The sequence below is a fragment of the Cryptomeria japonica genome, chromosome 2 (assembly GCF_030272615.1).
Source record: "Cryptomeria japonica chromosome 2, Sugi_1.0, whole genome shotgun sequence".
In the NCBI taxonomy this organism is placed as follows: Eukaryota; Viridiplantae; Streptophyta; class Pinopsida; order Cupressales; family Cupressaceae; genus Cryptomeria; species Cryptomeria japonica.
Genome location: NC_081406.1, coordinates 6834348 through 6862029, shown reverse-complemented (window position 1 = coordinate 6862029; position 27682 = coordinate 6834348). Strand labels below are relative to the sequence as shown.

General features: G+C 34.6%; 2 protein-coding genes across 3 annotated transcripts; both read left to right on the top strand.

Moving 5' to 3' along the window:
* Nucleotides 1-13938: 13938 nt before the first annotated feature.
* On the top strand, nucleotides 13939-14788 carry LOC131064841 (probable 2' cyclic ADP-D-ribose synthase BdTIR). The gene is made up of 2 exons (XM_057999132.2): nucleotides 13939-14542; nucleotides 14631-14788. The coding sequence occupies exons 1-2, from the start codon at nucleotides 14025-14027 to the stop codon at nucleotides 14680-14682; spliced, it is 570 nt and encodes a 189-aa protein (XP_057855115.1). The 5' UTR covers nucleotides 13939-14024; the 3' UTR covers nucleotides 14683-14788.
* Nucleotides 14789-22809: 8021 nt separating this feature from the next.
* LOC131064849 (disease resistance protein TAO1) lies at nucleotides 22810-27346 on the top strand. Of its 2 annotated transcripts, XM_057999145.2 has the most exons (6): nucleotides 22810-23193; nucleotides 23320-23443; nucleotides 23534-24610; nucleotides 24765-25049; nucleotides 25132-25998; nucleotides 26370-27346. In XM_057999145.2, exons 4-6 carry the CDS (start codon nucleotides 24831-24833, stop codon nucleotides 26862-26864), a joined length of 1581 nt encoding a protein of 526 aa, XP_057855128.1. In that variant the 5' UTR covers nucleotides 22810-23193; nucleotides 23320-23443; nucleotides 23534-24610; nucleotides 24765-24830; the 3' UTR covers nucleotides 26865-27346. The 2 variants fall into 2 exon arrangements, with proteins under 2 accessions (XP_057855128.1, XP_057855127.1); XM_057999144.2 differs by having other exon boundaries at nucleotides 22810-23443.
* The last annotated feature ends 336 nt before the right edge of the window (nucleotides 27347-27682 follow it).

Below are 27682 nucleotides of genomic sequence, written 5' to 3'. Positions count from 1 at the left end.
GAAATGTTAATGGCACTAGTATTATCACAAAATATAGTTACTGGCTTGGTAACTTGCTCATTTATTCCTTCCAACAGTTGTTTGATCCATGCAATGTTGGTACAATTCAATGTTGTAGTAACGTATTCATCTTTTGCTATTGACTGTGAAACACATCCTTGTTTCTTGCTAAGCCAACTTGCTAGTCTTTCTCCTAAAAAGAAAGCTCCTCCACTTGTGCTTTTTCTGTCATCAATGTTGCCCACCCAATCAACATCAGTAAAAACTTTTAAATCAAAATCATTTCCTTTCTGATATACTAAGTCATAATCCTCTGTGCCTTTCAAGTATCTAAAAATTCTTTTGATTGTTGTAATGTGTGTTTCCTTAGGATCTGTAGAGAATCTTGCAACTATACCTACTGCATGTGCTATTTCTGGTCTGCTGTGACCAACATATTGTAGCTTTCCAATCATGGATCGGTAAAGTGTCTCATCAATAGATGCAGATTCATCATTCTTGATAATTTACAGTTGGTAGTCATAGGAGTACTTACTGGTTTTGAATCCTCCATTCCGAATTTCTTCAAGATTTCCTTTATGTACTTGGATTGAGTAATGAAAATCTCATTTTTCATTTACAGTATCTGTAAACCTATAAAATACTTTATCTCATCGATTAATGACATCTCAAATTCTTTGTTCATTTCATTTCCAAAGTTCTTACATAGAGAGTCATTTCCACAGAATATAATATCATCAACAAATATGGCTGAGATCAGTATTCCATTTTTATCATTCTTCATGTATATATTGCTATTCTCACTTGTCCTTATAAAACCAATCTTAATCAAATAAGGGTGCAATCTTTCATACCATGCTCTAGGTGCTTGTTTCAAACCATATAATGCTTTATGTAAATTGATCTTTATTATTGTCTTCAACAAATCCTTCAGGTTGTTCAATAAAAACTTCTTCTTCTAATATTCCATTCAGAAATGCAGATTTGACATCCATTTGATATACCTTGAAGTTTTTGAAAGCAGCATATGCCAACAATGTTCTTACTCCTTCAAGTCTAGCCACAGGTGCAAAAGTTTCACCATAATCAATTCCTTCTTCTTGAGCATAACCTTTGCAAACTAGTCTTGCTTTATTTCGAATGACCTCTCCTTTTTCATTTAGCTTGTTTCTGAAAATCCACTTTGTACTGATTACATTTTTGTCCTTCGGTCTTGGGATTAGTGTCCATGTGTCATTCTTCTTGATTTGATCAATCTCCTCTGTCATAGCATTTATCCAATCTTCAATGTTAAATGCCTCTTTCACTATTCTTGGTTCAAATTCAGATATCAAACATGTGTCCTGTCTCAGTTTGTTCCTTGTCATCACTGGATCATCCTTATCTCCTATAATCTGACTTGGTGCATGATGTCTTCTGACATACTTGGCTAATACAGGCTCGATAGGCTTTGTATGATCTTCTTCATCACTCGGTAACTGGATATTTTCTTCATTTTCTTCAACAGTTCTCTCGGTAGGACTTGTCGGTTGAACATAGACAAATTCATCACAATCTTCTAGTTCTTTGGAATTTCCTTCATCATTTCTTTCTGCAAATTCATCACTTTTCACATTTGCACTTTCTACTATTTTGTTAGATGATTTGATCAGACATTTAAATGCTTTGCTTCTAGAAGAATAACCTAGAAATGTTCCTTCTTCACTTTTCTGATCAAACTTGCCATTTCTATCATCTTTGTGTACATAGCATCTACTTCCAAAGATTTTAAAATAACTTACATTAGGTTTCTTGTCATACCAGATTTCATATGGTGTCTTCAAAGTACCTTTCTTCAGTTGTACTTGGTTCAGGGTGTAAACTGTTGTGCTTATTGCTTCTCTTCAAAATGTTTGTGGCACTTTCTTTTCAATCATCAGGGTTCTAGCACAATCCACAATAGATCTATTTCTTCTCTCAGCTATTCCATTTTGCTGTGGAGTTCTCAGTGCAGAGACTTGTCTTTTAATACCATGATCATTGCAGAATAAGTTGAACTCATCAGATGTGAATTCTCCTCCTCTATCTGATCTAAGACATTTCAGTTGTCTTCCCGTTTCATTTTCAACTCTTGTCTTGTACCATTTAAACATTTGAAAAGCTTCTGATTTTTCTTTTAAAAACATTACTGACATCATCCTTGAATAGTCATCCACAAATAATATGAAATATTTATCACCATAATAACTTTGATCTTTCATAGGACCACAAAGATCAGTGTGCACAAGATCTAAAATTCCCTTAGAAGTGTAAGACTTACTTGTAAAGCTTGATCTTGTCATCTTACCCATCTGGCATCCTTGGCACATAGCATTCTCAGGTTTTTCAAGACTCGGTAGACCTCTTACTCAGTGCTTCTTACTTATTTTGATCACATTATCAAAATTTACATGACAAAACCTTTTATGCCATAACCAGGTATCATTTATCTTTGCATATAGACACTTGTTCCAAGTTGAGTCAAGGTGAAATGTGTTACCTTTTGTTTGTGTCCTGGTAGCAGCTAACTTTCCATTCTTGTCATGAACTTTCACAACTCCTTTCTGAAATTCTATTCGGTAACCTGTATTGTTTAGCTATGCTACACTCAACAAATTGTATTTAAAACCTTCCACCCAATAAACATCATTGCATCTTGCATTATCAAGAAGTGTTATAGCTCCTTTACCTTTCACCGGACATGGTGCATCATTACCAAATCTAACATAGCCTCCATCATAATCTTCTAACATAACAAACTTGTGTTTATCACCTGTCATATGATGTGAGCATCCACTATCTATGATCCAAGGATCATTAGTATTTATGTGAGATATTAGGGATTTTTCTTCATACCTTTCTTCATCTGATCCATCTTTGATAGCCACATAAACTACTTCCTCTGTATTAGTTTCATCTGATTTATCATCATTGGATTCCTCATCAACTATTAAGCATGTCTTTCTATCTCTTCTTCTGAAGTCTCGGTGTCCTCTGTAATGATTGTCTTTCTGTCTGTCATCTCGGTAATCTCTCTTTTTAGTAGAATCTTTTTCAGGATAGTTAGAAGCCATATGTCCTATTTTATCACAATTGAAACATTTCAAAGGTAGTTTTCCTTTATACTTACCTTTGCCTCTCGGTAACCTTTTGGCTAATAGTGCTTCAAACTCTTCCTTCTTTCTGATTTCCTCATACAATTTGTGTACTTCTTCCATGTTCTTATGAAATCTTTCACTTGCTCCACTATGATCTCCTTCAGAGTACTTACACTTTCTTTCATCATAATCATTAGATTCATCAAGATGAAAAGAACTAAATGTAGATTCAACTTTATTTACCGAAGATCCACTGTTATCAAAGTTACTTAACTCAAATGCATGTAGCTTACCAATAGTAGCATCTAAAGAAACTGGCATATTAGGTACAGACCTCAATTCATTGATTGCAGAGACTCGGATTGCATAAGCCGGTAGAAGGGTTCTTAACAACTTACTTGTTATATCCTTTTCTTCAATAGTTCCACCTGCTCCTTTGATTTGATTGAAAATCTCATTTAGTCTTGTACTGTACTGATTTATGTTCTCACCTTCATTCATCCTCATAGATTCAAGTTGTCCTCTTAGACTATCTACTTTTGCTCTTTGAACATGTTCATCTCCTCCATATACTGATATGAGCTTATTCCACATAGCCTTTGCATCATTGCAGCCTTCTAGATCATTAAACTCTGAATCAGTCAATGCAGATGTTATTTCAATCATTGCTTGGATATGTTTTTGCTTTGCCTTTATCTCTTCCATTGTCAATCGATAGGTTCTCAGTGTGATGAAATCATTCTCTACATAATATACAACATATTCTCCAACTCCTGATAGGTGCAGCTTCATCCTTTTCTGCCATGTAGAGAAACTTGACTTGTTCAGCTTCAGTGCATCCCTCTTATACATCTTCAGATCTTTGCCTCAAGTACCTTTAAACTTTTCTTCCAGAGTCCAAAGCTCTGATACCAATTAATAGTTCTAATACTTAATGTAAGTACAGATCCAATAGCCAACAAGATGAGAGGGGGGGGGTGAATCATACAAACTTAATCTTCCATAAAACATCAGATTCAACCTCGATAACATATACTTCATTAATATAACCAAAACTGCTAAACATGCAAACTCAAAAGCATATAAACATCATAAACCTCATAACACCAGATTTAACGTGGAAACCCAAATAGGGAAAAACCACTGTGGGATTTCGGACCTACTACGAAATATACTCTTCTAGAGTATGCTCGGTTAAAAGCAAATCATGTTAAAGATTACAAACACATTGCTAGATGTGACCCGGTTAAGGGATTTCCCTCAGATCTGTTAGGATCTTCACCTTGTTAGAAGTGACCTTGTTAAAGGATTTCAAACACTCAATCAGAATGTCACCTTGCTAGAGGGTTTTACAAATAAGACTGTTAAGTCCACTCGGTTAAGAGATTTTGTGTCAATTTCACAAAATAATAGTAATAAAAATCTATCTGCGACTTCACATCTAAAATGCTAAAGCAGATTCTTATTTGTTCAATACAATCTAGACATAGAACTAATCTTGTCCATCTGTTGGGCTTCTATACTCTGTTATTCAAACAGGTCTTCAAGCTTCTGTGCTCGGTAATCACTATGTAGCATCCCTGTGCATACATTTTCCCGCATACACTGTTTATCAATAGTTCCCTATTTATAAACAATTAGCTAACCGCTTAATCTCCTTGATCACATTTCCCATTATCAATCATAGCCATCAGATCTTCAAACTTTAACCATGTTCAATGTATCCTTCGATCTGAAAACGTTTTACCCCACCTTGGAACTTGCATACATTTCTTGGAACTTGTGCTAGGGTATTGCGGTTCAATCTGAGCTGTAGATCTTCATGTCGATTTTCCTTTGCCATAGATTCATTAACAAACTTCATGCACGACATACCAATCATTTAATCAGTTCCAGCTCATCAGCTTCCTTCATTAAATAACGCATGTAACCATTTAATGTATTCTATTATAGCTCGGTTACAACTCGGTAACAACTCGGTAAATACTAAACTTCACTCGGTAGACATTCTGCCTTCATTAACCGATAGTGATAACCTTAGGGTTTACCGACTAGGTTCTTTGCTCGATAACATAGTATAGTATTAATCTTACAATTTACAACATATGTATGATGTTAAAACAATCTAAACATCATGATCTCATCATTTTCTGACTCGGTAATAGTTGCCCATTGAATACTTTATTCATCCCCTTATTCATCATATTCTTTCTGTGTCTTTTACCGACATCTTTATACTCTTCAAATCATACTTCTCAAGATATGGCAACATCATACTGAATTAGAAAATCAATTTCTTGACATCAATGAAAAAATAATAATATCAAGACAGTAAACATCCTTAATCAGTTATATCCATAATCATCAACAACCTTCTCAATATCCTTATTGAAATGCCAACAATCTCCCATTGTCTGTTATAATGCCAAATGCTAACATAAAATAGGCAATTAAGTGGGTGATTAGGAGTTTAGGTGGATTAGTTCACTTAAGAGAATATGGAAGAAAATAAGAAACTAAATAAATAGATATATTTATTTTTAGAATGTTGATGGGAAATTTAGATGAATAAGTAATCAAATTCATATACCTAGTATAGACTATAAGAAGATAATGATTAAATAATTTTGGCTAGAAAAGGAGTGGAGGTGAATAGTGATGAATAGTGAATTTACTAATTCAATAATAAAATAATTTTTAATTAATAAAAGAGATACAAATGAGATAATTAAATAATCAGGGTTGTATTCAATCAATTATAGAACAAATAGCTGGGCAATGACAATGTGTAAATTTTAAGTGTCTACACTAGGTTAGTTATTTGTCATAATTTTTAGATTTTAAAATTTAATTAATTTGAAATAAAAAAATAAAAAATTGTTGTACATGTTTTGTCTTCTCTAAATTAGACTAGTTTCTTGTCATATTCATTAAACCTATTCTACTTTTTTTTATATATAATTTAAGAAGTTATAACATTAGTAGTTATAATCCCCATTTATGCGCTTAGCTTATTCAGAATTCCAGTCAAGTATGTTGAAGCTATTGAGAAAATTCAAAGAAGATTCTTATGGTCTGGGGTGGAGGAAAAGCAAAGAATGTCCTTGGTGGCATGGGATCAGGTCTGCAAGCCAAAAAGCAAAGGTGGTCTAGGGCTTAGGAGGATTTGCACTTTAAATGAAGCTCTCTTGTCAAAACAAGTTTGGAGATGGTTTAACTATGATTCGGAATGGTGCAAAATTTGGAGAAGTAAGTATTCTCTTCTGTCCTCTTCTCTATCTTCTTTTCTTAATTCGGATCTTAGTATAAATGGATCTCATATCTGGAACCATGTTTCTAAATGTAAAGAGGTGTTTGCTAAAGGTGTGACATGGAAACTTGGAAATGGTAGAAAAGTGAGATTCTGGGAGGATCCCTGGCTTTTTGACAAACCCCTAATGGATTTCTATGAGTGGGCTTCCCATGCCCCCTCTTGTATTGGCTCTTTTGGTACCTTAGTGGCAGATTACTGGGATGGGAACAACTGGCAGAACATTGATAGTATTCATCCTAGTCTCTCCAAGCTCAAAACCCAGTTGTCTGCTATCAGGTTGAACAAGGAAGAGGATTCCCTGATATGGAGATATAACCCCAAAGGTACCTTTACTATATCTTCGATGTATTATATCCTCTCCCCCTCCCCTCCTATGAATCCTTTCCGGTCTAAAGCTTGGTTAAAAGGGCTAACTCCTAAAATCAATATGTTCTTCTGGACTATTCTCCAAAATAAGATCCTTACTGTTGACAACCTTAAATGCAGAGGTTTTGCCCTTCCAAATAGGTGTGTGCTATGCTTTCAAGAGGAAGAGTCAGTGGACCATCTTTCCCTCCACTGTTCTTTCTCAACCTCTGTTTGGGAAAGCTTCCTCAAAAGCTTTAGTCTTGCTTGGGTGTTTCCTAGTAACATCAGAGATTCGTTCTCTTCCTGGCAAATTCATTGGACCAACTCTTTTCTGAGGTGTATGTGGCAGCTCTCTCTGCCTCACATTCTGTGGGGTCTCTAGAAGGAAAGAAACAACCAAATTTTTAGGGATGTGTCCTTAAATCAAGACATTGTTTTTTAGAAAATTCAAAGGGCTATTCAGAAAAATATGGGAACTATGGAGGTCTCTTGTTACTCAAACAGCTCTTTGGAGTCAAATATCTTAAGAGCCTGGAATATGAAGATCACTGATGGTCATAATATCAGCCACAATAAAAGGCTTGAAGTTAAATGGCAAACCCCTCCCCATGGTTGGCTTAAAATCAATTTTGATGGAGCAGCCAAAGGAAATCTAGGTCCTTCAAGCTGTGGAGCTATTCTTAGAGACAACAGAGGCATTTGCAAAGGTATGGTTGTTGTCCCTATTGGTATTCAAACCAATCATAAGGCGGAAGCTATGGCAGCCCTTCAAGGCATTATTCTAGCCAAAAAATGGAACTGTACCCATCTCTGGATCGAAGGGGATTCCAACAATATTATTAAGTGTCTCAATGGGACCTCTCAGCCCTCTTGGTCGATCCACAATATAGTTTTTTCTGCCATTGACATCATTAGAACCTTCAAAAAATGCCACATATCCCATATATATCGGGAGGCCAACTGTTCTGCTGATTGGGCTGCAAACGTGGCGGTGAAGAATGATACAATAACCACGTGGACAGGTGAGAGCGGTCTTCCCGGAGATGTAAGACAAATCATAATAAATGAAAGATATCGAAGTACCCCAAAGAATCTTGATTGACAAGGCAATTATAATATGTACTGAAGTAAGCACTTCGAGTTACTTCGATAATGAGGTTCGAGTTACTTCGATAATGAGGGAATTACTCATTATAACATCAAAGTTAGCAGAACATGCATTATAACTTGTCAAATCAATAATGCTACGCACGCTTTCTGGGCTTTTGTTTTAGCTTCGAAAAGCTTTCTATTTCACCAGCTCTGTAACCTGAACTTGACTGTGAGAAACAACACCATGGGCAGAAATAGGAGAAGATATGAGCCAGGAAGTTGCAAGGAGTGGAAACAGAAAGAAGAGGTGTGGGAAATTTTGCAGAAGGGTGGTCTTTCGAGCTTCCTTGAGAGACTCCATGGCCATGATGGAAAGATAACCAACTTCTTCTGCAAAAATTGGAAGAAGGGCAAGCTTAAAATGGGCAACCAACTGGTGGAAATTGACGAAGAGTTAATAGCTAAAGCTACAGGACTCAAAAGGGAGGGTTGCAATTTCTACAGAGACAGGAAGGTTAGCAGGGAAGCCATTGAAAGGTACCCAGTCACAGAGAAAGAGAAGAAAAGACTGGTAAAGTTGAGCAAAACCTATTACCCGCCTAGGGCTTTTGCAAAGCCCTGGCGGGAAATTCTCTTTGTTTTAATGAGGTATATAACTCTAGATGGCAGGTTTACAAAAGTATATGGATATCACTTTGTCCTCTTAAATCATTTTAGGCATAACGATAAGGTGAATTTCCCTTATTTCTTGCTCTATTCTATGAATGCATCCCTAAAAGCATATAAAGAAAATCCTCGGGGTGACACTGCAATGCACCAGGGACTTATGATCCTCATTTATGATCATCTAAAGGCTAGTAAAATCAATCGAATGTAGCTCTCTATGGATTCGGAAGAAGAAATGTCTGATTCTGATTTCTCGGAGGAGGATTCAGATAATGATTCCTCGACTAAAAATGAGGAAAGCTCTGACGACTCAGAGTATGAGAGGAGAAAGAAGAGGAAATCAAGACCCTCTTCTTCTAAGAGTAAAAAACCCCAAAGCAAACCCTTTATTAGTATTTCTTCGGAAGAAAAGGACTCTGATTTCCCTGAGGAGAAGAAGAACTGTAAGGGAGTGCTGAAGGAAAAAAGTAAAATCCAAGCCCAACCCAGGAAGAAGCAAAAGAAAACAGAGGAGACTGGCAAAGATCCGGAGGACACAGGCAAGGAACCGGAAGAGGACAAGCAAACAAGAACCCTGGAAGCTGAACAAAGCCTGGAGATGGAGACTATGGAGGAGAACCTCAGGGCCGCTGACACTATTTTTGCCCTCCATATTGCTAAAGATGAACAGATAACCCCTGGTAAAGTTACTCCTTCTCCTGGTCCTCACCCCGAGGCCTTGAAGGGTTTTATGAAAACCATTGAATGGCTTATTGATGGGAATAAGAATATTGTGGATGAATACAAAAAACTCTGCAATAGAGTCATGATCATGGAGACCATTAACATTGGAGAGGGGAACACTATGGCCAATTATATTGAAGATTTGAAGAACACAATTGCCAAAGCGGAAGACATTAGAGATGCCTTTAATCTCCGGTTTGAGAAAATTGAAAAGGAGATACAGGATAGAAAAACCTTGGAGGAAACTAACGAAAAAACGCTCTCGGATACAGTTGCCAAAGTGGACAAGATAGAGGAGTGCCTCAAGAACATTGCGGAGCAAAGTCTCGGCATTCTGAAAATCTCAGCCAACAACACCCATACCCTCATCAGCAAGCTCGATGATGAAAAGGAAACCCAGGAAATTGACCTGAATGCAGAAGGAACCAGGGAAGCCCAAGGTCCCAGAACTCGCACCCGTGGAAAGAGGAAGGAAAAGAAAGTGAATAAGGACCTGGAGTAGCTAAAAGCAGTTGGGGCAACCTATGACGAGCTGGTGACTAAGGCAGAGGATCTGTTGAAGAAAATTACTATGTAGTGTCTCCTTGGGTTCTTTGCTGTTTTTTGTTGTTTAGCTTTTTTTTCTGTTCGTTGGTTTTTTGGACCAGTCGCTTTGTATGAGGACTCTATTTTCTTAGCTTTTTATTTTAACTATGTTGTAATGGTTTCGGGTCCTTAAAACCTGTTTTTCATTCAATCAAAACATTAGTAGTTATAATGAATTATAGGTAGATGTCACTATTAAGGCAAATCTTAAAAATAAATTTAAAGAAAAGTCTTGAAATAAGCATTAAATAAGAGTGATAATGGTTGATATATCATGATGACTTTATAATGTCAAAAATTGTATTTCCTATTAATTATAGGATGACTCACTTTGTTAGTTGCCCTATAACATACTTTAAGATCATTTAACCTAACTTAATATTTTAAAAACAAAAAACAAACAATTTCTAAATTATATGCTTTTAAAAATAAAATAAAAACAAATCATTTCTAAATTATAAACTTTTAAAAATAAAATAAAATTATAATTATAAATTATTGTGAATAAAATTGTTAGAATCTTCATTATTTAACATTATTATTTTTTAATATTAATAATACTCATAACTGTTAAAAGAATTTAAGTACCTATAATAATCATTCTTTTGAAAAATACAAATCATTTCAATTTCTAGGTAGGGGAAAGGACCCAGTAGTCGTGCACCCTAACTTCACGCTTCTCAAAATCCTACTTGGAAATTTCGAATCACTCCGATTTTTTTACAGCAGCTTACTTGGCAAGTCCCCTGCTTATAACTAAGGTTTCAGGGCCACATCATCAAATATGATGCCACATCAGCATGCTTTTTGCCAAGGTGTCCAAAACAGCCCCCAAAAAAAGTGAGACCAATAGGCGTGCAAAAGAGACCCCAATAGTTGTGCAGCCAATGTGGCATCACCTGATTGGTTACTTTTTACAATATTAGTACATTTCTTAACAACTATTGGTACATTTCCTAACAACTGTTGGTACATTTCCTAACAAAAATTGATATTTTTTGTTTCAAACAATAGGTTTTATTTGTTCAATTTTTTGAACAAAAGGTATCAACAACCCTCACAACAATTGGAACATGCTCAACTATTGGGTCCTTTCCCCTAAGTGCATCACATAAACCAAGAAATAATTTTGAGTGGTGGACACATTGTCGGCCTATCAACTTCAACCACCTGTCATACTCCAACTATTTTATATACCAAATTTGAAAGGGCTCTTACATCCGAAATGTTTACTTGCATCGCCCGGACCTAGCTACTCTATACAACACACCTTTCAATCCTTCTCGGTTCCGGTCGTTTTAAATAAATAGCCCGAGAGAAAAACAGAGCCGATTCTAGAATTTTATATAGAATTATTTTATATGTTGTATTTTTTAAGATTTGGAGTCCACAAAGTTTTAAACACATTTCCCTGTAGATTAATGGAGTCTGGCATGAGAGAGCATTTGGTTTTAATGAGGCCAATGTCATTTCTTTCTTTATTTTCGAAGTCTTCTTTATTATTATCATTTCTAAGAGGAAAAAGCCACGAAATTTTACTTTTCTCCCTTTATTCACATGATTTCTTTTGTTCTTAAAGTTGTAGATCCCCTTTTTTAAAAGATATAATGATGTGTTATTTTCTACCTCAAAAGGAAAGGACAAAGTTGAGCATAAAGTAAAATTAAGTGTAGAAATTAAAGAATGGAAAGGACAAAGTTGAGCATAAAGTAAAATAAAGTGTAAAAATTAAAGAATGGAAAGGATGGAAAGGACAAAGCTGAGCATAAAGTAAAATAAAGTGTAAAAATTTAAGAATGGAAAGGACAAAGCTGAGCATAAATTTAAATTAAGTGTAAAACTTAACGAATAAGGTGTTTTTAATTAAATTGGAGTGTTGTTTTACAAATAATTGATCTTAGTAAATTATGGTCATGTTAGATATTTATGTATGAAATGAAAGATGAATTCTTATGTAAGGAAAAACTCTCATAAAAAGAAGTCTTATTCTTTCTTAAAGAGAGAAGGCCCCCTCTTCAAATAGAGAAATAAAAGAGAAGACTAGGCAACTAAAGAAGTAGTTCTTGTATTGATGGTAAAAATGCTTGATTGTGAATGGTGAAGACGATCCATGCTTGTCAAAAAAAAGTTTCTCCTCTTACTAAGAAACATACACAATGGTGTATGCAATATTCTTCTCATTCCTAATAAGAATATGAGCAAAGAATATGGTGTTGTCCAAATGTTTTAGAATCTTATTGTATTGTATAGTCTCCTTTAAGAATATTGCTTTGAGATTGTATTATAAGTAGTTTTCACTAAGTAATACAATTGGGCTAGATGTTTTGGAGTGTGGAAATTTTCCCAAAAGGGTTTTCCCATGTAGAATATTATGTTATGTTGTTTACTATTTTACGACATACAATTATTGTTTGAATGTGCATTTGAATCCACATCTATCGAGGGATTTGAAAAAAATGCAACTACCTCCTTGCTTGGATTGGTGTAGGAAGCTATTTTTGTGCACATACATTCTATTAGCAAGAAATTTGGGAGACACAAACAGGACTTCTGAGCCCTAATGACTTTCTTAGTGTTGTAGTTCATACCTTGGACTCAATCCTATAAAAGGAACAAGGAATTAGATCCAAACAAGAGACTAACTACATAACAAAATATAAAGAACATACTATAACACATCACATATGGAACCCAAAGTATTTGTATTATTTATATTAATTCAATACATCATATACATCCTTTTATTTCCTTCTATCCTTCTATACATGTTCATATTATACTTATCCATATATATTCATCTCTATCTCCTATTGCATTCTTGTCTCATGTTCTATTTCCCTATTTTGACATTTACATCTTATGATATACCTAAGGGATGGAACGTGACCCATGCATAGTATCCCTAATCAAATGTTATCTTCCTAATATTATGCTCCACGAGCTTGATGTGGCAGATGTGGTATGTTCTCCTGAAATGTGTCTGGTTGCTCATCTTCTTGCAAACATCACTCCACCTTTTGAAACCTTGACTTGTCTTCAAGTCAACTCTATTCAATATTTTGATGATAATATTTCAACCTTGCTTCATTGACATAATATTGTATTATATTTTCATTTTATGTTCTTAAGTGGATTCCCCTTAAATCAAGAATATTGTTAATTCGATACAGTCCCAACCACCAAACTTTAAGTTTTCCTTTCTTCTTGAATTTGCTACCATAGAGTTGGACCATAACATCAACCTTGAATTGTTTAGACTGATCTTTCGATTGTGCCATGCTTTCTATCTTCGGTGCTTTGTTAGAAGATGAAATTTTGTCAACTGCCTTGCCTCATCCAACTTCTCCAATCCTTCAAGGTGCTTTTATATGGGCACTCCATCAGTGGGTCATAATGTCGTTGTTCTATGGAGGCTATGAATTATGAAAGTTAAGGTATAGTATACTCCATTCTATATAGTATCCTTCATCATTGTGCTTTTGACACATAAGAAATTGTAATTATGACTTACAATTAAAGAGATATGATCAAAATAATGATCAAATTGGCTAAGTGCTTCCATTACTATTATTTCTAGATTGAAAATTTTGCCATACACAATTTATCTTAACTCTAAATACTCTAAAATTAGATTAATTGTTTGTCATGTTCACTAACCCTGATCTTAGTAAGGAAGTCCACTTATTTCTTTACTAGATTAAAGAAATTATTGCACTAATAATTGTACTAAATTATATATGTCATTGTTAAGAAAAATCTTGCCAGAAAAAGAAAAGAGAACAATGTAATTTTTGGTAGGTGTGCCAGAAAAAGACTAAGAAAAAGTAACTCTGACTTGTCGACAAGACGTTCCAGCTAAGCGATCACTTTCAAAATAAAATAAATCACATCAGCCGTATGCGGTACATTTTATTGCGTTCACGATAAGCCAGAATAAAACGAACATAATAATGGAGAAAGATTGTTTTCTTCTCCTTCCAGGTGGATTCCATTTGGACGATGGGAAATTCTACTTAAGTTGAGACGAAACTAGAACAAAAACTTTATGAACCCCTATAAACGAAGGCCAATTTTTGGTCTGAGCAGTTATGGGGCGTCATCTTTGAAGAAAGTTGCAGATTCATCATTGTAGGGATGTATTTATAATTGCAAAAGCAAACGAAGCCTGCAAACTTTCTCCTATGGAAAATATCTTCCCTTCCCATTCTCCATCCCCGCTATCTGATGCCAATCCCTCTTTGCACTATCTTGTTCCCCACACTGCATACAAAGTTTTCATTAATCACCGCGGAAAAGATACAAAGCAATCTCTTGCAAGTTCCATATATCATAATCTTGATAATAGAGGAGTCAAAGTGTTTCTGGATAAAATGTCTCTGCAACCGGGACAATACATACCCCAAGCTCTGATTTTCGCAATACGCAGTGCTTCAGTTCATGTTGTGATCTTATCTGAGAACTATGCTGAATCTGAGTGGTGTTTGGATGAGCTACTTCTGATCCGTGAAACGGGGGCCCCAATTGTTCCCGTGTTTTGGAAGATTCGACCCTCTGACGTACGAATGGAGAACAAGAATGGAGTGTATGCAAAAGCGTTCCGAAAGCACAAGAAGGTTGGAAAATTCGATAGTCGAACGCTTGAGAAATGGAAAGCAGCTCTGCGCTGGGTCTCACTCCTGGAGGGCTTTATTAGTGAAGGGTAAAATACATTTTAAGTTATGTTTTAATTTATTTTCATTAGGCTGGAGCATGGTTTTTTGTAACATATTATTTCTTTACTGTTTCAGTGAGCAAGGAGAGATGGTGGAGAAAATAATAGCGTGTGGATCGATACATTGAAATAAGTGAATAAGCTTTCATTTATAATTATGCTTTTGAATTATAATATGCTTTTGAATTATAAGTGAATAAGCTTTCATTTATACTTCAAAAGATATTACATAATTCATAGTGTAATATCTTTTGAAGTATAAATGAAAGCTTTTGAATTTGAATTATAATATGCTTTTGAATTATAAGTGAATAAGCTTTCATCTATACTTCAAAAGATATTACATAATTATGCTTTTGAATTATAAGTGAATAAGCTTTCATTTATACTTCAAAAGCTATTACATAATTCATAGTGTAATATCTTTTGAAGTATAAATGAAAGCTTTTGAATTTGAATTATAATATGCTTTTGAATTATAAGTGAATAAGCTTTCATCTATACTTCAAAAGATATTACATAATTATGCTTTTGAATTATAAGTGAATAAGCTTTCATTTATACTTCAAAAGATATTACATAATTCATAGTGTAATTATAATTTAAAATTGAAAAAAACTAAAACTTTATAAATTTATTAAATTTAATTATAATTCAAAACGTAATAAACTTTCAATTATAATTCAAAGTGAATAAACTTTCACTTATAATTTACTTTAGTGATTTTGAATTATAAGTAAAAGCCTATTCACTATTCACTTTGAATCATAATAAAACATATAAAATTTATGTAATGCATAAAATTTATTATATTATAAAGTACTTATATAAAATATTATATATTTAAATATTATATAATACATAGAAAATATATTTTAATTTATATTAAATATAGATTATATAATTATTTATGAATTATGTAATATTATAATTTAAATTTTAAATTATAAAATTAAATATAGAAGTATATTAAAAATTTAAAAATAAAATACATTACTAAAATAAAAATATATATTAAACATATTTTAATAAATTTATTTAACAAAATATAAACGAATATATAAAATTTAAAATATAATAATAAATAAAAATATAAAAAATATAATATAAATAAAATACATTTAAAAAAAAATAAAAAAATATATACAAAATTTAACAAAAATATAAATAATTTCTTTTAAAGGGGCAGCGTAATTCCTTTTAACAGCAAAGCGGAGGGCACACTCTTAGAAGCCGCAGAGTTGCACGGACGGGAGAGAGGATTGCACGATGCTGCAGGAAGTGGCAGGCACAGAAGGCACGGACCAAGGAAGCACGGCTATCCAGGCGGTGCAAATTTTCCCCTGGATAGCCAGTGCCGAGATGCTGTTTGCCCGTGACTGTATGCAATTGCAGAGCATATGCTGTTTGTCCGGACTGAAAAGTCTGTGTAGATTAGACGTAAGCAGGTCATGCCATCTGACGGGTCTGCCGGGATTGGAATGATTGCAAGGATTAACAACATTGAAATTGGTGGGATGTACAAAACTTTCCAGCTCAATACTCGGAAGTTGCTTGGCTGGTCTCAAGTCGCTGGAGAGCATTTTCATTGCGGGGCCCGGTGTCAGCTCAAAGCAATTACTTTCTTTCTACGACACCATCTTGATATATTGTTTGGCCACAATTTTGATATATTTTCATTGCGGGGCCCGGTGTCAGCTCAAAGCTACTGTGCAGGATATATTGTTTGTTGTCTTTCGTTTGGCCACAATTTTGATTGCGAAGGCAGGAACAGGCTGCGCTACAGCATTGAAAGGAATCATAATTTACGGGCATGTGAAATGATCCACTCGGACGTAGATTGTGGAAGAGAAGATGTGTTGGAAGTACGTGTGGTGAGAGCGGAAGGTGATTTTGACTTCAATTGGCTGAGGATGGGAGACAAAATGAGAGTGAGTGCGCGCTCTGATCATCAGGATTGGAAGGCCTGCTTCAAATTCTTGATGTACGATCCTCTGAATGGAATTTATCCTTGTGTAGAAGAAAAACCTCCTCGTACCATAACATTTGGCGTGTAAAACTATATAAAGACATTAAGCTTTCTTCAAGCACACATTTTGTGTGTAATTAATTGTACAAAGGTAAATCCTAAAGGGTGTGTATTTAACGTAGCCAAAATTTGAAAGTAACTCAATCCAAATATAAATGTTATATTTCTGGCTAGTAAATGGTGTTTCAATCTTATATTTATATAGTAAATTTATATTTGAGTATAGATTTGTGAGTTTTTTTCAAAGATATCGATTAGTTAAATAAGCATGTTGATAAATTTTCGTTCCAAGATCATGTTTAGTTTTAAAAATATTAAAATTTATATTTTTCAAAATTTCGCTTGGTAGTAGAATTTTTTTTAGACTCAAAGTGGTTGTGATCAAAATATAGTAGACCTAGATTTGAAGATACTACTGTTTTTTGTTTTTGAAAGTTTCATTTAAAAGTCATTTGTAGGCTTTAGAGTTATCTCTTTGACTAAAAAATAGTCATAATTGACATAGCAAGTTATACCTCATTAGAGAACTTCATTAAATTTTTTGTGTTTCAAATAGTTCATCAATCAAAGTCTCATAAGTTGGGTCTCTTGAAAAGGAAAATATAAAAACATATTGGACACATAAATGAGTTGTAAAAGGGAGTTACACGTGTTGGTGTGTCTTTTGACACATCATAGGGTATTTTGAATATTAGATAATTTGGGTGCCACCTTTTGGATGGTTTTAGCTCATAGTTTTGTAATACTATTTGACGATTTCATATATTGCATCTCCTATATATTAGGTACATAAGATAAAGGGTGTTTGTAAGAGTCTTATAGATGTTGAATTAAATTTGGATCTTTGGATGTTTATAAGGGTGTTTATTGTTTTGCAAATACAATTGGTTGTTGATTTTTGAATAATATATCAAGTGGTTTTTGGAGTGATTTATTTTATTATTAATTTTTTTAATTGTTTCAAAAGGGTTTTCTCCGTGTAAATAACTTTGTTGTAGTATGCATGTTATTTATGTTTATTTTTATTGAATTTTTGTAGCTATTATAAAGATTTGAAATGGTTTTGCATTACCCTCTGAAGATTAGTGCCGGAAGTTGTTTTGCTACCTTAACTTGCTTTCACTTACACGTAAGAAATCAAAATTATGATTTACTATTAAAGAACTAAATGATCAAAATAATGGACAACTATCTATTGGCCACTAGAATCAATTAAGTGGTTTGGTTTTTATTAGTTCTAGATTTCAAAATTTTATTGTACATAGTTTATATTAACTCAAAATATGGTTAATGACCTATCATATTCATAAAATCTTATCTTAGGAAGGCAATTCACATATTTCTTCACAATATTTAAGGTTATTATACTAGGAGACATTCAACAGTAAGGGGTGGAGTGTGAAAGTATAAGTGTGTTTAATAACTCTTACCTTTAATCTTAAATATGATAGTCATTTACATGTCAAAATATTTAATATAATAACAAATATACTATTAATATTGAAGAATAAACATAAACACAAATATATGATATACAAATGATTTGTAAATCATTTTTCTTGATATTAATACAAATGTAGAAATGAGAATAAAAACTTTTATAATAAATTTTAACAACCATAGTAAAAAAAATTAAATAAATACAAACAATGTAGAGGTTAAAAAGTAGAAAAAAGAATTTAGAGTTCTAAAAGTAAAATTATAGTAATTTTTGTTTTGCATTATTTTTTATGATTTATTGTATTGCTATTGCAAAATAAAACCAGAGTACCTATTTTTAGAAAAATCTATTTAAAGGACATCATATATTTCATTTTAGAGATATTTATTTTTTATTAGAGCAAAGTAAACACTCAAGAATTTTTTTTTATTGAAAGAAGCAAAAGAAAGAATTTATAAATCATTGAGAAACATAAAAAACATGAACAATTGATAAGTAATAGCTACACCTACAATAGAAGTTGATGTATATACATGAAACTACAACAATGATAGCTACAACTACAACAAAATTGGTTGTAGACACATAACAAATACACCTATAAATAACAATAGTTACTTGAAAAGTAGTTATAGCTACAACTACAACAAAAGTGGTTGTAGATACATAAAAACTACAATTGAAAATAAGAACAATCACATGAGAAGCAATTACATCATAATTGAATAAGAAAAAAAAACAATTTTTATTCTCGTCATTTTCCATCCATAAGTGAATACTAAACGATGTCAGGATCTCTATTATTTTCAATAATTGCATGCAGCTATTGTTAAGAAGATTGTGTACTTTGCCATTTTGCAAAATGTTATGCCAACTTGTTTGCATATTCTCTATTTGGATAGACAAATTAGCACATAGCATTTGAATTTCTATCTGCAGTGGAAGGATTGGATTAGAAAAAATAATATTGCAATGAAGCTTCCAAAATCATCTGAGAATCACATGTCTACAAGTATGGGATACAATATCAAAGGATGAAGAAGCACCAAGGAGAATTGTTTTCCAAGACAATGCTCAAGGGAACAAGGTAGGAAAGGCGGTGAATGGAGAGCTCCATAATTTTTTTAGCATGACTACAAAGCCAAAAAGCATGTTTTATAGATTCTAATTTTGCACACAAAAGGCAAGTGGGAAGAGGGTAAACAAATTAAAGGCTGTTACTAATCTACTGTTTAACATGAAGAAATTTCCATGCTAAGAGTTGAGATTTTGCATCAACTATGGACTTCCAAATTTGGAGGTTGACCATGTTCCATTTGGACTGAACAAAAAATAAATGCCACATCTTATTGAGATGGGGTGAGATGGTGATAGGAGGAAGGATCTGTTTGTAAATGATTCGAAGTTGGAATAAGAAGATTCCACAAGCATTAGGTCATCTCCAATCATTGAAAAAGTTTGCATGACAATCCAAGAATAACAAATTATGAAGTTTAGGAGCAACTAATTTTTGTTTTTCAACAATTGGTTGCTTAGTAGAGTTGAGAGATAAAATTGAGATTTAGGTAGAGGCCATGTTTTCCATTGGAAAATGAAAGGGTCCATAGATCCCAAAAACTTAAATACCTTTCCTAAAAGAGACATTTTCCTTTGAACCTATTAATAGTAGCTAATGGTTTATCAAATTTTCTTGAACCAATCAATTCTGCCAGATAAAGGAATAAGAGAAACTTAGCCCATGTTTGAGAGACTAATAAAACCATATTAAGTTTGTTGAAGTCATTTAACAAGCAACCCAAATAACAGTCCTGCAAAAACGTCCAGGTGAGATAGTTTGGATGTGAAATTTAGTCAACTCCTTCCAAGTTACATAGAACAGCCCATGATCCATGAAGGTAGGTTCAACTAAAATTCTCTCTCCACTTCCAAATCACATTTTTTCATCCTTACAGTTAGTAAAATAATTTGCTTATTTACTGCAACACTGTCTTATCAAGTGAATTTATAAAAGTATAGCTGTAAATTTTATCTTTTAAGATATATAAAGTGATTTCGACATGACGTTTGCAAGAGTATAATTATATTATAATTTAATAGTTGAAATAAATGGTGAGTACGTCTGTACAATATCTACACTGGGAGACAATGTGTAAGCCAGTTGTCACAGGAGGGAAAAACAATTGTGTCGACATAGGTGACTGCCAAAGTGAAACCTATTCTCCCATTTGATTAAAAATAAGTACTTCGACCTGACCATTAGGGACGCGTCTATTCTGGCTCCAAAACGACAGTACGGATTGACTAACATGCGTGTTAGTCACGCATTTTACACTGTTGATTTTGCAATTAATGGTTGCGATTGACTAACATGTCGCTAACAGGCTATACAAAAGATCCATTTTGGAGCCAAAATAGACGTAGCCGACCATCAACATGTATTTCATGAGTGATCTCTTTTGAGAGTCAATGCCTAATGTCTAGAAGAGCCACCTCATACAGTTGGCTATAGGCTGATCCAACTGGACAGAATGGGGAGGAAGACAATTATTTTGAATACTATGTAGTTGACAACGAGATTAGCTAGTGTGGAGGATATATCGTTTGTTGTCTTTCGCTTGGCTAGAATTTTAATCATGAAGGCACGAATAGGCTATACTACAACATTGAAAGAAATCACAATTTATGTGCATGTGAAATGATCCACCTGGACATGGATTCCGGAAGTGAAGATGTGCTACAAGTACGTGTGGTGAGAGTAGAGGGCAATTTTGACTTCAATTGGCTGAGGATGGGAGACAATCTGAGAGTGAGTGTGCACTCTGATCATCAGGATTGGAAGCCGTGCTTCAAATTTTTTATGTATGATCCTTTTAATGTAATTTAACTTTGTATAGAAGAAAAACCTCCTCATACAATAGCATTTGGCATGTAAAACTATATTAAGGACATCAAGCTTTCTTCAAGCACACATTTTGTCATTTCTTTTAAATGTACATACATCAATCCTATAGGGTGTGCATTTAACGTAGTCTAATTTTCAGAATAATTCAATTCAAATATAAATGTTATGCTAATCTTAGAACATTTGAATTCGAGATATTTTCATTTAGCACATAATCCTAAAAACCCATTTCATTGTTATTTTAAATTTTTCGGGAGAATGGAGATTAAATTTTTATTGCTCGTCCCATCATGCCTGCAATGCTCCCTCACCACAAGGAACTTAATAATCAAGCCATTTATGGTACAATTTTTCATTGCTTACCATCGGGGAATTTTTCTTCCATTATACTTTTGGTAGTAGTCTACAATGAACTCTACATAGATTTGATCATGTGGTAATGAGTTATCATTTGGGTGATATTATACAAAGTATTTATATCACAAATTTAATCAATTAGATATTGAAGATGTTAATAATATATCACAAATTTATTATTTTTTTGAGTAATTAAGGAGAGTTCAAGCATAAATATCATATGAATTTAATTTTATCATTCAATTTATTTTTTCTTTATTTGATTTACATTCCATAATTTCTTGTTGTTCACATTATACGACTTTCTATTAAAATATGCAAAAAGAAAAAAGTTACTTTAATTTTTTTTTTTTGTGTAGAATCTTAACTCTAATGCATTAGATACTTGTCTACAAAAGGTCAACATTAACTAAAAGTAATAAATATTAATGGTCAAAGAGATATACAATACAATTATTTAATAAATTTAATTATTTCAAGATTGCTTGTGATTAACAACAATTTTAGATGTATTATTTTATGCACAACGAAAAACTTAGCTCATAACATGTAGCAAAATATTTGTTGTTTACATGAATTCCAAGCATATACAAATACATAGATTACAATTCCTTCTCTAAAATAACTATATTTATTTGTTGCGAATCCATTTAGGTAATGTTGAATGTCCTCAATTCTATGTTCAACAAAAATCAATGTTCAAAATGTTGACGAGTGTGACATTGAATATTGTTACAATGACCTATGTCAAAATTTACCATATAATGTTGTATCAAGCCACACAAATGATGCCAATCATGTCTCTAGGAAGAGAATTAACAACTATAGGAAAGAAACAGAGATAAAACACAAAAATATACAACTACAACATAAATACAAACACAAATTTTTATTGCTTGTCATTAAAAAGATTACATTGTCATTCTTTTATAGATCTCACACCACCAATTAAGAAACAAAACTAACTGTCTTTTAAGGTGGATTACTGATCTAACTAGAGCTAACTTATTTACTATCCTATGCATGCATGCTAACTATCTATTATCCTATGCATGCATGGATTGATCAGTGCATGGTAATGGACTAATTGTTGCATGGCAGTGAGACTTCAGCATCACATGCCAACAATATCAAGACACAATATCTAATATTTTATAATAATGTTATTATTATTAATGATTGATGTCTTATCAATTTTTTAATAAAGTACTTAGAAATTCAATCATAGACTTCTTATAAAATTTATAAGATAATCTATATAAATTACAAAAGGCATAAATATTGCACCTTCTTTTAATGTTATTGATAATTATGAAAGAATATACTGGCATAAGTATATAAACGAGCACTAATGTCAATTTCCTGTTTAGTGCGCCACAAAGACTAAAGACAAAGTAATTCTGAGTGGTGGACACATTATTTCAGCTGTCAATTCACAGCTACGATTTGTTTGTCGTACGTTATATTGCGTTTTCGATAAGCATTTCTTTATAAAAAAAACACTGTATTAATACTGAAATGGAGCTAAATTATTTTCTACTCTTTGCAGGCGGGTTCCGCATTCCTGAAAATGGGGAAGTCTACATATGTTTAGAAAAAAGCTGGAATAGAAACATTTTGAATACATATAAACCAAGGCCGATTTTGGTTTGAGCAATTATCGGGTGTCCTCTTTGAGAAAACTTGCAGCCTCAATATGTTCCCTGCTGCCGCTTCTTCCCCCGCCAATCCCTCTTTTCCATTCACTCATCTCAAAATACATGACGTTTACTTAAGCTTTTGTGACCCTGACATCATCTGCCAAAGGTTTGCTACCAGACTCTGCTCTGCTCTTGTCGAAGCAGGCATTTTCACCCGGTTACAAAGAAAATTTACAGATGACGGCCCTTCTTATCAACGCATCCGAGAAAGTAGGATCTGCATTCCCATTTTCTCCCCAAAATTTATCCAGTCACAGTCTTTTTTGAATGAAGTGTGTTTTATGGTTAATTCCAGGGTCAAATTTTTTCCTCTGTTTTATCATGTTTTGCCTTCAGACGTTCGCCACCCGGAGAGAATTCCATCTGCACAAGATTTCGTGCAACATCGAAACAGCGAGATAATCGGAGCATTAGAGAATGTTCCCGATATCTGTGGATGGTCTCAGAATCAATATTCTTCGTAAGGCTACAGCAAGTTTTACTTACATATTTTTTTCTCTCTCCTTAATCGACATTGAAGTATTTACCAATATAGTTCACACTTTTGCAGGGACAGCAATTTGATTGAAGATGTAGTGACGGAGGTAGTGAAATTCTTAGAGTCAGCTAAGGTTCATTTGGATACTCCGAAATGCTTTGGTTTAGACTGGCGCGTGGAGCATGTCAGGAGATTACTGAACGTAGCGGATCATCAGAAGAAGATTGTGAAAGTGGGTATACATGGCATGGGTGGGATGGGTAAAACCACCCTGGCAAAGGTTGTTTGCAAACAAGTCTTCTGCAGTCAGTTTGAAGTGCATTGTTTAGTTCTGGATGTTGGAGAAAGATGTCAACTGGAAAACGGGCTCGTCAAGCTGCAAAACCGTATGCTCAAAGATGTTTCCCAAGTCAGAGTCGAAGTAAATCATATTGATCAAGGTAAATATCTGCTACAAGAGTGTCTCAGGGGTAAGAGAGTTCTCCTCCTCCTTGATGACATTCAAAGTGTCGAGCAGCTGGAAGCTCTTGGGGGAAATTTCACTGACTTCGGGGCAGGCAGTCGTTTGCTCATTACATCTCAGAATCAACAAATTCTAAGAGTGGCGAACATTGATGAAATGTACGAGGTAAGGAGGCTTCCTCAAGAACATGCCATGGAGTTATTCAAATTCCACGCGTTCCCTAATTCCAGCTGTACAGATCCAGAGCTACTAACCCTAAGCATCAATATTGTTAATGCTTGTGATGGCCATCCTCTTGCACTCCAACTTTTTGGAAAAACCCTTTTTGGTGAAGACGATAGAGATGTGTGGAAAGACATGGCAGACAAGTTAAGGGATGAGCCTCCTACGATACCCTTGACCCCAATGAAAAGGAGATGTTTCTAGATGTTGCTTGTCTTTTTACAGGGCAGGACAAGGACATTGCTATGATCTTTTGGGCAGAACTGAATCGGAGTGTTCATGCTTCTCTCAGACATCTCTTGCAAAAGTCTTTGGTCAACTTGGGTTCTAGTAACGACTTACTGATGCATCGGTGCCTCCAAGATTTGGGAACTACTGTAGCAAATGAAATATCTACAGATCCCCATAAACGCACAAGACTATTCGATGAGGACGATGTGCACCATATGTTACGCCGACACTGGGTATGGATTTTCTTCCTATCCTATTATTTTATTTTCATCTGTTTAACGTTGCATATGTTTCTCGTGGCTATTTTATGTCTATGTCTTACATGGTAGCTAGTTTCCAGTTACTATGGAGGTAAGAATTATTTGTGTGTTTTTATATGGAATCAAGGAAAAGGCCAAGAAAGTTCGTTATCTTCGCTACTAGCCCAAGGAAAGGAAGACAGTGAAGGCAGACATGTTCATGCAGCTGTACAACTTGAGGCTGCTTTGGCTTGCAAATGTTGAGATTAAGGGACACTTTCCTCAGGCACGCTACTTTGACGAATTGAGATGGCTAAGATTGACAAGATGTTCATTAACATGGCTACCTCCGGGACTGAACCTTGTTATTCTGGAGGTGACCGATAGTCAGATAACTCATCTCTGGGACGAAAAAACAGAAGAATATTCAAACGTAAGGCATACAAATGTTTTTTTCTTTTTTAGTGTAAGGAAAGTAAGGGTTTGGATTCATTCGTGTGATGATGTTTGAACAGATATGGCCGGAGACACTTAAAGTGCTTATTTTGAGAGAATGCGGGTCCCTGGAAAAACTTCCTGCTACAATAATCTATACCCAGTTGCAGATTCTGGACTTGCACAATTGCCATTCACTGAAAAGCCTGCCCAATAATTTGGGAAGCTTCCACAGCTTAGTTTCTCTCAACATGAAAGGCTGTGATACTGTTTCTTGTTTGCCTGAGGATTTCGGTATGCTTTCAAGTCTGCAAGAATTGGATCTATCTTGGTGTAAGAATTTACGCAACCTTCCTGCTAGTTTTGGCAATTTGACTCGGTTGGAAAAACTAGAAATCCACCACAATTCAAATCTTAGAGAGCTACCGGTCACCATTGGTGGGCTAGAAAGTTTGGCGTATCTGGATGCCGGCTACTGCCAACTGTGTGAAAATGGACTCCCAGCCGGACTATTCGAATTGTCTCCGTTAAGAATCATCCATTTTGAGCATAATAGATTTCGTAGCCTTCCCGGCAGCTTCCATAACTTGAGTGGACTTTGGGAACTGCATTTGGACGGGTTCAGCGAGCTTTCCGAATTGAGAGCGGTCCCACCATCACTGGAGATGCTGTATGCGCGTGACTGTATGCAATTGCAGAGCTTATGCTGCTTGTCTGGACTGAAAAGTCTGTGTAGATTAGACGTAAGCAGGTCATGTCATCTGAGGGCTCTGCCTGGATTGGAATCTTTGCAAGGATTGACAACATTGAAATTGGTGGGATGTAAAAATATTTCCAGCGCAACACTTGGAAGCTGCTTGGCCGGTCTCAAGTCCTTGGAGAGCATCTTCATTGCGGGCCCCGGAGTCACCTCAAAGCAATTACTTTCCCTCTACGAGACCATCAAGGTATGTCCAACGAAACTTCTCTCTCCCCTTCCCATTCACGTTTTTCGTCCTTTCTGTCAGTAAAATAATTTGCGCAATTTTTAGGGCACCGTCTCAACTTGAAATTATAAAAGCATTTCTGTCAATTTTATGATATATAAAGTGATTTGGACTTGATATATGCAAGAATATTACTGTATTATAATTTAACAGTTCAAATAAATGGTGAGTTACCTCTGTACATCATTTGCACTGCGAAAGCAATGTGTAAAGCACCTGTAACCGGAAGGGAAAACAATCGTAACGGCATAGGTGACCGTCAAACTGAAACCCTTACTCCCATTTGATTAAAAAAAAGTAGCTTGACCTGACCATCAACATGTATTTGGCAGGGCATCTCTTTCGAGAGTCAATGTCTGATGCCTAGAAGAGCCAAGTCGTACAATTGGCTGCAGGCCGAGCCGAATGGGCAGAGCCGGGGTGAAAATAATTATTTTGAATACTGTGCTGCTGAGAGTGAGATTAGCTACTGTGCGGGATATATTGTTTGTTGTCTTTCGCTTGGCCAAGTCTTTGACTGCGAAGGCAGGAACAGGCTGCGTTACAGCATTGAAAGGAATCAGAATTTACGTGCATGTGAAATGATCCACCCGGACGTAGATTGTGGAAGGGAAGATGTGCTGGAATTACGTGTTGTGAGAGTGGAGGGCGATTTTGACTTCAATTGGCTGGGGATGGGAGACAAACTGAAAGTGAGTGCGGGCTCTGATCATGAGGATTGGAAGGCGTGCTTCAAATTTTTGATGTATGATCCTGATCCTCTTGATGTAATTTATCCCTGTGTAGAAAAAAAACCTCCTCATACAATAACCTTTGGCCAGCCTTAAACGACACACATTAAACAACATATTAAGTTCAGAGAATATTAGTCAATTCTGAGTGTTTATCTCTTTTAAGTCTAGAAATGTATTCTTAGTGTGACCATATACATTAAGCAGCATATTAAGTTTAGAAAATGTCTGTCAACTCTGAGTGTTTAACACTTTTAAATCTAGGAGTGTAAGCTTAGTGTGTGTAGTTTAAGCCTTTCCTAAATGTTGGCCAGCACCGTGTAAAACTATACAAGGATATCTCTTTGTTCCAAGGCAAGTCTTACTATGCAGCGTTTCATTGAAATTGAATGTTTAACTTTTAATTATAACTTCAGCTGGGTTTAGTGCCGGAGAGAATTTATCATCTTCGTCACTTTTCCCACTTGCGCTCATTCAATTTTGTCAAATTTTATTAGAGTTCCATTTTTAAACATAAACTCTCATTTCTCAAATATTGAATAAATGATGAGAATCAATCTTAATAAGATTCTAGATTAGCCATATTTCAATGGTCAATGTTGAGGTTTTTCAAATTTATATGAATTTGGAATGGGATGTGTGTTAGGCGAGATGATTCATTAGTTGAGCATGATTTAATAGTTGTGATGGTATTTTTCGTTTTTGAAAGATTGAATAAATGATGAGAATCAATCTTAATAAGATGCTAGATTAACCATATCTCAATGGTCAATGTTCAGTGTTTTCAATTTTTTAGGAGTTTGGAATGATATGTATGTCAATGGAAAGGATTCACTAGTTAAGCATGATTTTATAGTTGTAATAGCATTTGTTTGATTTAATGTCTAATATTTTTGGTAGTATAACACTAGCAA